At 33.0% G+C, this 15,682-nt stretch overlaps 2 protein-coding genes across 4 annotated transcripts in view; one reads left to right on the top strand and one right to left on the bottom strand.

Annotated features, from left to right (window-relative positions):
- Positions 1-6,756, top strand: part of LOC112512914 (protein EXORDIUM-like 7) — a 7,585-nt gene extending 829 nt beyond the window's left edge. Inside the window, exon 2 of the mRNA XM_025119042.1 lies at positions 5,700-6,756. Coding sequence (XP_024974810.1) covers positions 5,700-6,722 — 1,023 coding nt within the window. The 3' untranslated portion in view covers positions 6,723-6,756. The remainder of the gene's footprint in view (positions 1-5,699) is intronic.
- Positions 6,757-7,917: 1,161 nt separating this feature from the next.
- Positions 7,918-14,593, bottom strand: LOC112513325. 3 transcript variants are annotated; one of them, XM_025119557.1, is made up of 9 exons: positions 14,478-14,593; positions 13,090-13,175; positions 10,826-10,973; positions 10,215-10,741; positions 9,556-9,777; positions 9,329-9,453; positions 9,039-9,251; positions 8,367-8,425; positions 7,918-8,318 (listed from the first exon to the last, which is right to left on the bottom strand). In XM_025119557.1, the coding sequence occupies exons 1-8, from the start codon at positions 14,502-14,504 to the stop codon at positions 8,385-8,387; spliced, it is 1,389 nt and encodes a 462-aa protein (XP_024975325.1). In that variant the 5' UTR covers positions 14,505-14,593; the 3' UTR covers positions 7,918-8,318; positions 8,367-8,384. The 3 variants fall into 3 exon arrangements, with proteins under 3 accessions (XP_024975325.1, XP_024975324.1, XP_024975326.1); XM_025119556.1 differs by having other exon boundaries at positions 10,215-10,973; XM_025119558.1 differs by lacking the exon at positions 13,090-13,175 and having other exon boundaries at positions 10,215-10,973; positions 14,478-14,573.
- Positions 14,594-15,682: the final 1,089 nt, after the last annotated feature.

Below are 15,682 nucleotides of genomic sequence, written 5' to 3'. Positions count from 1 at the left end.
CCATTAAAGCCCAATACGTTCCACCAAAGCCCAAACCATTCACTAAAGCCCAATACGGTTCATGAAAGACCAATACGATCCATTAAAGCCCAATATGTTCCATTAAAACTCAATATGGTCCATTAAAGCCCAATACAGTCCATTAAAGCCCAAATACGGTCCATTAAACCCAATACGGTTCATCAAAGCCCAATACGGTTCATCAAAGCCCAATACGGTTTATTAAAACCCAATACGATCCACCAAAAGCCCAAACCATTCATTAAAGCCCAATACGGTTCATTAAAGTCCAATACGGTTCATTAAAGCCCAATACGTTCCATTAAAGCCCAATCGTTCCATCAAAGCCCAAACCGTTCATTAAAGCCCAATATGGTTCATGAAAGACCAATATGATCCATTAAGGCCCAATACGTTCCATTAAAGCCCAATATGGTCCATTAAAGCCCAATATAGTCCATTAAAGCCCAAATACGGTCCATCAAAGCCTAATACGGTTCATCAAAGCCGAATACGGTTCATCAAAGCCCAATACGATTCATTAAAACCCAATACGATCCACCAAAGCCCAAACTGTTCATTAAAGCCCAATACGGTTCATTAAAGCCCAATACGGTCCATTAAAGCCTAATCGTTCCATCAAAGCCCAATACATTCAATTAAAGACCAATACGGTTCATTAAAGCCCAATACGGTTCATGAAAGCCCAATACGGTTCATTAAAGACCAATACGATCCACCAAAGCCCAAACCATTCATTAAAGCCCAATACGGTTCATTAAAGCCCAAAGCGGTTCATTAAAACCCAATACGGCTTATGAAAGCCCAATACGGTTCATTAAAGATCAATACGATCCACCAAAGCCCAAACCGTTCATTAAAGCCCAATACGGTTCATGAAATCCCAATACGGTTCATGAAAAACCAATACGATCCATTAAAGCCCAATATATTCCATTAAAGCCCAATACTTCCTTTAAAGCCCAATCATTCCATCAAAGCCCAATACGTTCAATTAAAGACAAATACGGTTCAATAAAGCCCAATACGGTTCATGAAAGCCTAATACATTTCATTAAAGACCCAATACGATCCATTAATGCCCAATACGTTTCATTAAAGCCCAATACGGTTCATTAAAGCCCAATACTTCCATTAAAGCCCAATACGATCCATTAAAGCCCAATACGTTCCATTAAAGACCAATACATTACATTAAAACCCAATATGGTTCATGAAAGCTCGATATGGTTCATTCAAGACCAATACGATCAATTAAAGCCCAATAGGATCCATTAAAGCCCAATACAATCCATTAAAGTTCAATACGATACATTAAAGCCTAATAGAAATTGGTAACAAATTTAAAAAAATATTTAGAAATCCGCCGGAAATTGTTAATTCTTTTTCTTTTTAAAATATTTAATTATCCGCTGAAAATCCGCCAGAAATGGTTAAAAATATTTAATTGTTCGTCGGAAATCCGTCGGAAATTGTTAATTCTTTTTCTTTTTAAAATATTGAATTATCCGCCGGAAATCCGCCGGAAATGGTTAAAAAAAATTTAAAAATATTTAATTATCCGCCGGAAATCCGCCGGAAATTGTTAATTCGTTTTTTTTAATATTTAATTAGCCGCCGGAAATAGTTAAAAAATTTTTAAAAATATATTTAATCGTCCGCCGGAAATCCGCCTGAAATTGTTATTTCTTTTTTTAAAAAAATATTTAATTATCCGCCGAAAAAGGTTAAAAAAAATTAAAAAAATATTTAATTGTCCGCCGGAAATCCGCCGAAAATTGTTAATTTTTTTTAGAAAATATTTAATTATCCGCCGGAAATCTGCCAAAAAAAGTTTAAAAAAAATCAAAAAAATATTTAATCGTCCGCCGGAAATTGTTAATTCTTTTTTTTAAGAAAATATGTAATTATCCTCCGGTAATGAGAGAAGATTAGATGTAAATTCAAGATTAATGTGCATACTTATGAATTCCGCCGAAAATCCGCCGAAAATGGGTGGGAGTCAATGATATGTTGACTTTTTTGGTTTCCGCCGTTAAATTACCGGCGGATTCCGTCTGCCAGAAATGGCCAGTTTTCTAGTAGTGGTGGTTTTGAGAAAAAAAATGTTTTTATTTTTTAATGAAATATAAATTTGAAGATATTATAAAATTTTGATAAAAATAAGCGATATTAGTATCAAATTAACTATTTAAAAGTATTTTTCTGTGTAATTTCTTTAATTCAACTTTTTACTATGATTTAATTGAATTTTAAAAATGAACTAATTTATTTTTGGTTTAATAAAATAATTTATTTAAGATAATAATTAAGTATTTTGTTAGAACTCAATTATTATCTTAATTATATTATATATTTTTTATATTTAAAATAAATTTTATCATGTATTTGATTATTTTTATCTACAGTTAGTTATACGAATTCAAACATGAAGTTTTAATAAGATGTACTTATGCACATTCTACTTGTGATCTTGAATTTTAAGTAATATGCATCAATAAACAATATTTTATGCATAAAAAAATATTTTTAAAAGTTTTTATCAAATGTTTTATAATATAGTATAAATAGTATAGATATAAACAAAGAATAAATTACATAAATCATTCTCATTGTTTACTAAAACTGTGAGAATTGCTACTCGAATTTCGGTATTACGTCAGATACCTTATGGTCTCCATTTTCTTACACCCACCATGTTGGCGCCCTAATAGACGTTAAAAGCCATACATTGAGGACTTCTTTTTAAAAAAGAGAAAAGTCTAAAAAAACATAATATATTTTAGTGTTTGGGATGATTAAGTTTTTAGACAATTATTTAAAACAAATAAGTTTTTGGACATTTTTAAAACCTATTAAATAACTTTTTGAACTTCTTAAAACCTGTTAGATACATCTTTATGACCTATGAAACTGTTTAATATGGTAAAATAATGAAAAAGTGGAAAAAAAAAACCAATGAACTATCGTATTTAGAATGATTAAGTCTCTAAACATTTTTTAAACCAAAAAAGCACTTCCATTCAAAAAATATTATTGATGAAATTTATTTTAATTAAAAATAAAAAAATATAATGTCTGTAATTTTCAAATTAAAATAAGATTTAAAAAGAATTACTAATTAAATTTATTTTAATTAAAAATAAAATATATTCATATATGATTTCTTAAATTAAAAAAGATTTAAAAAGTATTACTAATGAAATGTATTTTAATTATAAATAAAACTTATTTCGTTCATAATTTTTTAAATTAAAAAAATAAAAAATAATTTGATTAAAGTACTAACGGATTAAGGATAAAGTTTAACTGAATAAATAATCGATTAAAATTCGTCGGTAGTGTTCTTTAGTATATATGAATCGGTTACTTATATCTAATTGATGGATAACTTGACCACCGTCAGACTCTAACAAAGTAACATGTTAATAAGTGTGAAAGATCGTGCTTGAATCTTGTCGGTGATATCATTTCACGAAGGATTAGCGACGAATTTTAATTAATTATGTATTTAGTTAAATCTTATCGTTAATCCGTCAGTAATTTAATCAAATTATTTTCTATTTTTTTAATTTAAAAGATCACCAATAAAATATATTTTATTTGTAACTAAAATAAAAACTAAAATAAATTCCATCGGTAATCTTTTTTTTTAATTTGAAAAATCACTGACAGAATATATTTTATTTTTTATTAAAATAAGTTTCATCAATAATCTTTTTAAATGTAAGTGCTTTTTTGTGTAAATATTTTTTTGGTATATTTGTTTCATTTTATATATGTAAGTATTTTATTTGGTCAAAAAATGTTTAGGGACTTAATCGCTCAAAATATGAAAGTCCATTGGTTTTTTTTTTCCAGATTTTTTTCATTATTTTACCACATTAACCAGTTGTATAGGTCATAAGAATGTATATAACAGGTTTTAGAAAGTCCAGGAAGATATTTAACATGTTTTGAAATGTCAAATGACTTATTTGTTCCAAAAAAATTATCCAAGAACTTAATGTCAATTGGGTTTTTTAGACTTTTCCCTTAAAAAAAAAAGCTCTTATCAGTCTTTTAATCTGATTCGTTAAAAAGTAGGGTCATTTAGACTATTTTTTTTCCAAATTTTCAAAGGAACTCATGTCTTCTTGTCCTCTTATCTGGTAAGAGGTAAATCAACCTATTATTTATCTCTTATTGTTCTCCAGACCTTCAACAACAGTGTTTCTCAATCATTTAATCTTAATCGATCTTTTTCATTCAATCGATCCTTACTAAATCGATTCTCACCTCCCTTGATCAATGTATTTTAATAAGATTTAAATGTGTTAAATACCGTCAATGACATATTTTCATTTAAATGAATGCTAATTATATAGTTTAGATGTAAATTTTGTAATGATGATGAATAAATATGTGAAGTTGTATAAATTTATCTATAAATTCAACGTTATAATGTTCTAATGGATAATATAGATAATTTAAACAAATTCAGACATTTATCAGTTTACAAAAATAAACACTCTTGTTAATTCAAATTTCAGCACCACCTCTTATCAATCAGAAGTGAAATAAAACTACATACTTCAACACATCTTAAAAAACAAACATCATAAAAATGTCTCTCACATGCTAATCATGAGGTTATTTTCCTTTTTTATCTTTTCCCCTTCTTCCTTCATCACTCATCTTCCTCCACCTTCTTTTCCTACACTTGGAAATTAAAAAAACATTGAGAACAATACAAGATTCAAGAATAACATATAAAAGAAAACTATCAACAATACATTCTTATCAAAACTCTTAAGAAAAACACAACCACAAGAGTGATTTCTGATTAGTTTGAGCTTGGGTTTCAAAGGTCAAAAATGTCTGAAGGTCTCAGGTTCAAATCCAAAGAGAAACAAAAATCCTCTTATGGCCACGAAGGTTCAAATGCGGTGACTTTGGGTTACCTACAAAGCAAGTGCTCGTCCTAAGATTAGTCGACTCCCATAGCGAGTTGGATATCCAGATTAATAAAGTATGTTTTATTTTAATTCAATTTATCTAAAAAAAATACAAATATTCTTAAATGATTTACTTTTTACTCTTAAAAAGATACATGTGAATGAATTATGCAAACATGCATGCATTGTCCAACCTAATAATCAAGTAAAACGACCAAACCACTCACATCCCAAGTAAAGTGAAAAAGGAGTATTATTACTTTTTTAAGTGCAACTTTACACCATTGTGAATCTATAACCATCGTATGTTAGGATCCCTAATCATCCTTGGATCATTAGTTGGTTTTCCGTTAATTTTTATATGAGTAAAGTTATATGTATAGATTAATATGTCTGTATAAATTATAAATGCTATTATTAGGCATAGTTTTTTCATAAATGGTGTTGCATGTTTTTTTAATTGAGTGAGATAGGCTAGAAAAAACTTGGATTTTTCTGTATAAAACTCCTCCTAGAAGCTTACTGAATAAGCCACTTTCTATAAACATTAAACGACTTTCAAACAGTGATGTGTACCTGATCGGATAAATTGTATTAAGTTCATTAAGCCGCCAACAAACATGCCCTTAATTGGACTTCAAATTTACAATTCAATATTTTTATACCATATATAAAGACATTACAATAAGGGACCTACAACCTTCTTTTGTCCTTATATAACAAGGTTTTGGTAAAGCATAGAAGCACCAAAACCACAAGCCCATACAAGTGCAAGATATGCTTCATTCTTGCCATTTGCTTTTCATATGCTTCTCATTTCTTGCAAGATTTTCAAATGCTCAAAGCAATCAATTCAAAGGAACCAAGAACTATGAGGGCTCTTCTAATCTTTTAGATCTTCAATACCATATGGGTCCTATCCTTACATCTCCTATAAACCTATACATCATTTGGTATGGCAATTGGAACCCGAAGGACCAATCCACCATTAAAGACTTCTTATATTCCCTTTCATCGTCCTCTTCTGTCTCTCCTTCGACCTTCGACTGGTGGCAAACAGTCCGTCTTTACACTGATCAAACCGGCTCCAACATTACTGAGAGCATTAGTCTCTCGGGAGAGTTCATAGACTCGAGATACTCTCATGGGAAGTTCCTCACTCGTTTATCTATCCAATCAGTGATCAAGAGTTCACTCGACACATTGTATAGACCGCTACCTCTTAACTACAATAATGGTTTATACCTTGTGCTAACATCATCTGATGTTCAGGTCCAAGATTTTTGTAGGGCCGTGTGTGGATTTCACTACTTTACATTCTCATCTATTGTGGGTGCCACGTTGCCTTATGCTTGGGTAGGTGACAGTGGAGCACAATGCCCCGGCGTTTGTGCCTACCCGTTTGCATGGCCCAAATACTCGGGCATGCCAAGCGGTAACAAGAACATCATGGGTGCACCAAATGGGGATCCAGGAATAGAAGGAATGATAAGTGTAATTGCTCACGAGCTAGCAGAGGTGTCAACCAACCCGTTTGTGAATGCTTGGTACGCCGGGAATGACCCAAGCGCCCCAGATGAGATTGCAGATTTATGCGTAGGGGTATATGGGTCGGGCGCGGGTGGTGGATTTGTGGGGCATGTTTACAAGGACAAAATGGGAAATGGATATAATCTGAATGGAGTGAAAGGAAGGAGATTTCTTGTGCAATGGGTTTGGGATCCTATAAAAAGGAGTTGCTTTGGGCCCAATGCAATACAGTGATACTTTCCTTTTTCTAAAAATTCCTTTTGCAATACATTATCTTTTATAGTATTTATCAATAACTTATTACTTAGTAGACATGTAATAATATAAATTGTATAAGCCTTTGTACACAAATAGAAAAGTTGGAAGCATTTAGAGCATTTTTACAAGTAATTGAATATGTTTTGAAAGAGATTATTACGACTCCCAAATCAGATAAGATAACCAGTATAGTAAAGTCCGAGAGCAGTAAGCACTTTTATACTTATCTCAGTAGAGTTGGGTTCATACGAGAATGATATCTATGTAACAAAATAAGAGAATGGTCGAATCACATGTGATTTTACACTAACATCAGGTACAAAATCATGTCAATCATGCGACCTTGCCATGCGGCCATAGGGTTGTCGCACACTGTTTTGCCCGTTAATGTAAAATCACATGTGATTCTATACATAATTTGGCCATTCTCTTATTTTCTTAAATAGGTATCATTCTCGTATGAACCTACATCTATCTCAGTAATCAATTTACTTATACGACGTTTTACTCGTGTTTTCAAATATGATTCCTTCAACCATATATAATCAAAATATTGAAGTCATAATCTTTTTTGTAAGCAAACACTCAAAACCAAGGGGTTGTTTACCAAATGTTCATTGGGTAAATGCTTACCAACAAGAGCCACAACCCCACTTACCTTGTTGTCGTACCTATTATCGAGTAAGATTCTTGGTCCTTGTCATGCTCACCCGATAAGATAAATGACCCGGTAAACATTTGATAAACGGCCTCTGAAGTATTAAGATTCTAAATAAATTTTGGATTGCAATGAGGGAGAAACTGAATCAGTCTCTTTATCACATGACAAATAACATCAATACCATAATGTCTGGAGGTTATATTTTTTTACTTATTGCAAGATTAATATTAAGTTTATGATAATCATCAAGTTTACAATTAGGGTTTCATGTAATTAAGCTATTAAAGTTTAAGTTTAAACACATGATCATCATTAATAATGATTAATTTACACCACCATAATCGGCATATGTAGATCTGTTACCAACTCTCATTTGCAGCAATAATCGATCCAACTAATACGATTTCCATGTTTGTTTATGTTTGGTATCTTGAAAAAGTTGAAATCGAACAAAAGGACAAGAACTATAAAAGAATAAGAAGACGTTCTAAAAGGTTGAAATGTTATTATAGTAGAGGAAAGCTCGGTTGATAACTTCATTTCCATTAAGAAGCGGGGAACCATTGAGAGCGTGTCATATGGGCCTATTCATCATGAATAATAGATGTTAATTTGTTACAACATTCATGATGAATGTGTGGCAAACTCTAGGTGGTTCCCCGGTTCACAATGGACAGGCTGTTCTCAAGAACCTACCCCTATTCTGGGATTACCGTTAAAATGTTACAACCTCGGATGGTATGCTATGAACTTTAATCAAACTTGAGAATAAAGAACAGTAAAGCAACAGATGATTGGTTATTAGTTAGAAAAACCTGTACAAGAAACTTACAGTCATATAGTTCTTGTTGACAGCATCAGGGATCTTGGTTTCAATAACTACATTTTTCATCATTTCCTCCAACCATTTGAGCTGTCACCAAATTATGTTAAGGTTCATGTACGCTATGTTCATGTTGCCAAACTCTTAAGACTGTTCAATCTCCAGATTCTGGATCCATATCAACACCATTCTCACCTGCCACACATCTCACTATGTTTAGTTCACACAAATACCATACTTCTTCATATACAAACGGGCTCATTGATAACAATTCTGAAAAGACAATAGGGTAGCAGACTAGGAGCGGGGATCAATAACTAGCTTAGCCAGGAGGAAGGATGAGGGTAGCTTGGTAGGGTTAGCAGATATGCCTCATGACCACTAGGTTACGCTACGGGTGTGTAGGTATTCTTACCCTTGTTATGTTTTCTTGCCCCAATTTTTATGTTTCAATACTGAATCTTACTTCTAACCTGTTTTTCAAAGTTTAGCACAACCTTTCTTGTTTTCAATCTTTATTTTATTTTATTTTTGTTTTTCTCACACACTTTGCACAAGCCGGAGGTCTTCAAAAGGAAATAATTGTTCAACTCTTTTGGGTGGAGGCAACCAGGTCTGTGTACATGCCACCCCATCAAGACCCCACATCCGGGTGGGATATATAGGGCTTGTTTGGTAAATTTGACAAGTTAACATTGGATAATAGCTTTGGTAAATTTGACAAATATATTCATTGTTTTCCCATTAGAAATGCCAGTATAAGACAAGTTATATGGAGAGATTTGAAATAAGTAATAAAGGGATATACCATTATTGCTAAAAGGACTTCGAGGACTGTGAGAATCCAACGTTTTCACCTTCGTCAGGACTGCTTTTACATCGAACACTTCATTTGGAGAGCCTTTTGTCAGATCATGTTTATCGCTGTTATTCACAACTGAAAGATTATGACTTGCCACCGAACTAGATCCGTTCTTTTTGGCTTTAAAAACCCCCCATAGATAGTACTTCCCTTGAAATCCTGCAAAAGCATTTGATCTCAAGCCTAATAAACAAATAGTTCATATTATTTAAAGTAGGGTATCTTCAAGGACTCACTCGAGAAAAGCTGAGGCAGAACTCTAGAAGTGAAAATCAATAACTCTGCATTTGTGGCCATGGCTCTCATTGCAAGACCTTTATCCATCATGTCTATGACCAAGTGATCAAAGTCCTTTTCATTTCTGAATCCAACAAAAGCTTCAGAACTTGAATATAGTAAAGAAACAATTAATTGAAAAAGATTAAAAAGACAAAATAAATCATGGGAAGTTGGGATGCATTACATTTGGTCTCCTGGAAAAAAGTAGAGGGCTATATTAACATCAGATGGCTCACACTCCTGGAAACTCTTTGGCCACAGAACAGTCTTGGGGTGCATTTCTAGTTGAAGCAATGATGGCAGCATATTTGCTTCTTTATAAACCTTATCACAAGCTTTGGTTGATAAATGGGCAACAAAACCTTCAAATAGATCATAATCTCTGTCAAGAATACTAAAGCTCCCCCTACCAACATTGAGAGAATAAGCAACACATAAGAAGAAGTCATCTATATGTCTAAAATAATCGTGGTAACATTCATTATGGTACAACTTGATTCGTCATCTGTTACTGTAAGTTAAATCATGTTCTGAGTAAATGCATCCATTTACTGTAGGGTTTTACTGTTTGCAATTGGTCTGTTTCAAAGAATATGTTCTTTGATTACAATAAATAGAACTGAAATCGTAAGCATATTCAAAAGGGTAATATGGACATACAGACATTAGAATCTTCATTTCAAATGAAAAAAGAAGTTTTTGACATCCGGCATCAGTATTCAGACATTCTCCTTGGCCATTTAGATTTGCATGAAGCATACAGCAGTTCACATGAACACAAATGACGGACGACCTAATTATATGTTCAACTATTGCAAATAAATAGATCATCAAAATCCTTACCTCCATACTGGATCAATGATTGGTTGTCCACAAGGTACGTTATTTTCAAAATCTGCTGATTGAGAAAGATTAAAAACAATGTCTTGCTTTGTCTGCAGCTTGTTTGCTTTTTCCGCTTGGCATTCATGGTTGGTAGTTTTATCCGACTCCTCTTTCATGGACGGGGAATCAGAACTTAGCTTCTTATGGCCACGAGGTGGCTGGGACGGTCGAGATTCATGTGTTTGTTCATCTAAAGAGTCAACCACACCTTTGTTATTCTTCAAATTGCTTGCTGTATGATGAATACGATTCTTAGAATGCTTAACTGAATCTGCCATCTTTGTACAAGCCTTTTGAGTTTCAGTTTTCAGGCCACTTCGAAGCTTATGTTCCTTTTTCTTAGCATCCAATCGAGCTGCAATCTTTTTCCTTTTTCCAGGCTTTGAAGAAGTGATCCGTTTATGTCTCGAGTTCAATTTCATCGATGCTTCTTTCAGAGAATCTGTTGGTAGGATGCACTCAGCCTCAGGCTCTGTAGTGCTTTCCTGACAATTAACGACCACTGTCCCTGCTATTATAGAAGCAATATCCCTTTCCTTTTGTTTCTTCTTATGATTGGTTGATTTTACCTGTCCTGAACTTGCAGCTTCCTCTTTCTGGGATCGTGAAGATCTAACTTCGGGTGAAGTAACCTGATTTCCAACTGTTGGTTTGCAGTGTTCACAGTACCAAAGGACACGCTCATTGAATGTCGTCGGCATTACATTTAAGCAGTATCTGAAGAACAACAAAACAGAAAGAACAATGTTGGAGCTCTGAATTGTGTTTCGCTTTTACTTTTTTGTGCATGCCGCAAGTTTATTACTTTCCCTTCATGAAACAAAAGACAATTCTAACAGCAAAAGTCACTCATGCAGAAAATGCCACCAACTACTTGCTATCACTAAAACTCTTTCCACCAACTTTCCTGGTTCTATGGCCACTCAAAATTTTAAATGCTATGTGAATGATTGCCAATTCAGAAATTAAAAAAAAAAACATTTGACTTGTCTGACTTGCATATTGGAATTTATGAAGCAAAATTTGTCTTTAATGTATCAATCTGATGAATAAACCATTTTCTTACTTATTATATTTAATTATATCCATGCTTCCATGCATTTATTAGTTAGTTAATCAAATTACTAACTGATCTTATAATGGAAATATTAACAATCAGGCAATGTAGTGTCAAAGCGAAATTTGGCTGAATGTTTTGGTGGCACAAAATAACTTCTAAGGAATTTTTTTATAATGATCTCCAAGCTATGATATAATGACCCCTTTAATTAATTCCCTATAACCGGAATGGCAGAAATGAATATCGCATAGTGAGAGGAGACCTATAATCTATCAAGAATAAAGAGCTGTTTGGTTCATGAGGGAAATGAAAATGAAATGAAAATGGGAATGAATTTTCATTCCACCTGATTTAACCTGTAATGAAATTTTGGACTTGTGGGGGAATGAGCTGGACGAGGGAAGAAGGGTACTTTAGGTGAACATTGGGAATCAAAGGATACCTCAAAAGGTAGGGTTGGTAGTACGGGCGGGAGGAGGGGAGTTTGTAGTCGTCTGAAGGTGAGACAGGAAGAGGGGCAGTGTTGTGGCAGTTAGGGTCCCAGGGTCTTACGCTATCGGTGATATATCGGATATCGGTCTCTGGAAAAATATCAGTGGTGAAATATCGGTCAAAATATCGGTTCCGATAATATCGCCGATATTTCACCAATACTTTGATGGAAAAATCAGTCCGATATACCGATTTTCTATAAGGCAAATGTTTGGGCTTTTTTTATTACATGTTGGGCTTAGTTTTTTGGGCCTCTTTATTTGGTCGACCAGTCAACACATATATTAGTTCTCACGCTTCTTCTCTTGTTCTTCACAATTCACGCTTCTTCTCTTTTGGGTTCTTTCACAGTTCACACTTATTTCTCTTCTCGGTCTCCTTCATCTACACGGTCTGACTTCTTTATTTGGTCAACCAGTCAACGTATTAGATGATGTTGACTTGGATGCTGAACCTATTACTTGCGATTAGCTTGTTTTTGAACACTTTTCCTATTTTGTTTTGTGAGAATTGTTTATGTGATGTTTTAACTTTGAAACTATATTTCTAAACACTAATTAATGCATATGATATGTTTATGGATGCATATATATATATATATATATATATATATAATTCTAAGAAATATTATATTAACCACTATTTTGGACCGATGTATCACCGATATAACCGAAATATCGAATATCGGTCATGACTGATGTTTTGTATTTTGACCGCAATAACAGCATAGGTCTTACGTTTAATAAACGGTTGTCTTAGTTTTTCCTACCTTACATGAATGCTACTGTTTCTACTTGTGTGATCCACTAGTCTTAGATTTTCTTCTTGTAGTTGTAGCTGTCTACTACACTTTGTGTTTTCTGTTCCCTTGTTTATATATCTTACTTCCCTTACATATTGCCCTGATGCATTTTTTCTGTTTGCTTGTTTGCACGCACTCTCACCTGTAGGTTCTTTATTATTTATTTATTTTGCAAGTCGGGGGTCTTCATAGAAACAACCTCTCTACCCTTAGGGTAGATAGGTAATGTATGTGTATATCCTTAGGAGGGGCGACTACCTATACATGGGATTTATTGGGTCCATTTGGTTGGTTTTGTGATCCCATGTTTGGAACCAGGTCCTTTTATACTTGGTACAGAGATAAGACAAATTTTGGTTGCGTTATTAAGGTGCCAAAACCGCATGTATGACAAACTGATTAGCGCTTGGCATGACAAGAGCTCACAGCAATAGTTAGGGAAAACTGTAAAAAAGATAAACCACAACAATGATGTATACCTATGAATGACAAAGTCCAGACACTTGACGCAATAAACAAAAGCATTGGTGTATCCTTCATCACCACAGGTCTGACATACATTAACCTAGAGCAACAGAACAAAAAACAGCAATCTTAGCATAACCGTAACCATCACAATCATATAATATCTTCGATTGAAACAAGCAACCCTTGAAATATGTTGGGCAAGTTCATGAAAGATATCAAATAGGAAATTATCTTTAAATAACAATAATCTATAAGGGTGGTCAAAAAGCCCATATATCTGCCATATTATCTACAAATGGAAGGTGAATACTCCCTCCATCCCAAAAAAGAAATAAAGAAAAAACTATGACATTTCAATCTATTGCATTATGCCATAAAATCAAGTATCGCATTTGTTCGGGAAAGAAATCAACTTGAATTTTTGCATAAAGTAACACAACAAATTACATACAGGAATTTTTAGTGCTCATTCGTTTATACTCTTTTCCTCTCTTCACCATTCTGTTTGATACCATCTTCGTTTCTTTTATTATGAAATAATTGGACACACAATTTTATCCTTTTACTTAAACATTCCAATGGCCATTTATATAATGCAACTAGAATGAAAATTATTATGCTTTTAAATAGTGATAACAAATGTCAAGATCCATCTGCCTGTCACAATTTCCACAAAAGAAGATTAATACTCCCGCCATCATCCCATCCAACGAAATAGACTACAATTCAGTAATCAAAGGTTTTCAATGAATACTACCTGGATTTTGTCACGAAGCTATACAGCAATTTTATTCGATACAGGAAAATTATTTTTTTCATTAAAATTAGTACACTTCCATTGAAGTAGTTTCCTCGTTGACCATTCTTTTGGCTACCTACTTCACTTCTCTTCCACATCACAAAAACTGGAGAATCACCCTCTCCATCTTATTCGACTTGATCCTTAATATGATACAAAAAGATTGAGAATTTGACTATAATTCCCCTTTACTTAAGTAAGCAGAAATGAGGATCAACTCCAAAATGGAGAATGCAAAATTGTATAAACATATTCACATCAATTTTGCTTTCAGAACTTGAATAGTTCGCTATCAAAATAAATGAACTTATCAAAATTTTCTTGAAACTGATCAGAATCAGTGTCAACTATAAATTTACAAAGTAGGCCATTTTTCATCCTCATGCCGAGTAGAGTATACCAGAGACTAGGGCACATCAAGCACGGTACGACACTCAAAGCTCTATGAAGGCACATTTTGAAAGAAAAAAATAACAGTTAAAATAAAAGCAAACTCAATATATTTTCCCTCCGAAGCCTTACAAAACATCAAATTTGTAACTGTGAATCTTAATTTCAAATGCTAAAAACAGATAAATTAGAGAGAAGAGAAATACCAACCTCCTGTGACGAAATAATTAGTTCCATCCCCTTTAGTTCTTCATGATGCCGGAAATCAATGTGTAGAGAATTTTAAGGTGAGGAAGAAAAACCCTAGAGCCTCCGTTGAAGCAGACGATGAATCACACTTGGAGACAGAGAACCCCCGGAAGACGGAAAAAGCTCCATGACCAGTCCAGAGAAAAAAAACTTTTTAAAGGAAATTACATTCCGGTCCCTGTGCTATGTGATTTGTTTGACTACGCCCCTGATATCCCTTGTACTTCCTTTAACGAAATTAAAAAGATTCTGTTAACCCATTTGTATTTTTTAGCTTCTTATTTTTTGTCTTTTACCCATAGAGACTAAGGGTTTGTTTGACAATTGATTAATGATTAGTGCAAAATGATTGAGAGATTCTCATGATATAGTGCAGAATGATTGAGAGACTCTCATGATATAGTGCAAAATGAAATATAACTGTTCATTAATTGTTTACAATGAAATTAGAATGCTGAATAGTTAAGGAAGACTCATGATACAAAATTATTCAGAAGGTTTTAAAACCATTAAGATGCAGACATTTTTTTTTTCAAACAAAATTCATCTTTTAGCGATTCAGAGGCTGCCTCTTAATAAATACATTAAGAGATAAACAAACAGCTTCTTCTAAAACTGTAATTCTCTCTAACATATATTATACACTTTTTTAACTGAGTTAACAAAATTCGTTATAGAAAAGGGCTCAGAGCATACGTTTTTTTATACCACAGGGACGAACAATGTTTTAAACATGTTTGAGAGACCGTAATAAAGAAAACCAACAAACCACAAGGACTACGAATGTAATTACTCAACTTTTTTATTTTGAGAGTTATAAGTATTAAAAGTCAAAAATCTTTTAAAAATTAAATTCAACTACATTATTCTATTTTAGCGATATCTATATTAAATATCTATACTATATTATAAAATATTTGACAAAAATTCTTACAAACTATTTTTTATATATAAAATATTGTTTATTGATGCATATTACTTAAAATTCAAGATTACAAGTAAATAATGTATAACTACAACTTATTAAAACTCCATATTTGAATTTGTGTAACTAACTACAGATAAACATAATCAAATATTGGATAAACATTTCATTTTAAATATAAAAAATCTAAAATATAATTAGGATAAAATCATTATCTTCTAACAAAATACTTAATTATTAT

This window comes from Cynara cardunculus, assembly GCF_001531365.2.
Source record: "Cynara cardunculus var. scolymus isolate 2C chromosome LG 5, CcrdV1, whole genome shotgun sequence".
NCBI lineage: Eukaryota > Viridiplantae > Streptophyta > Magnoliopsida > Asterales > Asteraceae > Cynara > Cynara cardunculus.
Note: the sequence above shows the minus strand (reverse complement) of the source record. Positions and strands in the feature narration are given on the sequence as shown.

Excerpts from the sequence above, each read along its gene's own strand:
- LOC112513325 (XM_025119556.1), bottom strand. The coding sequence starts at position 14,504 with ATGGAACTAATTATTTCGTCACAGGAG. Across the intron at positions 13,176-14,477 it reads TAATTATTTCGTCACAGGAG|GTTAATGTATGTCAGACCTG; the intron begins GTTGGTATTTCT and ends CTGTTGCTCTAG. Across the intron at positions 10,974-13,089 it reads CTGGACTTTGTCATTCATAG|ATACTGCTTAAATGTAATGC; the intron begins GTATACATCATT and ends GTTGTTCTTCAG.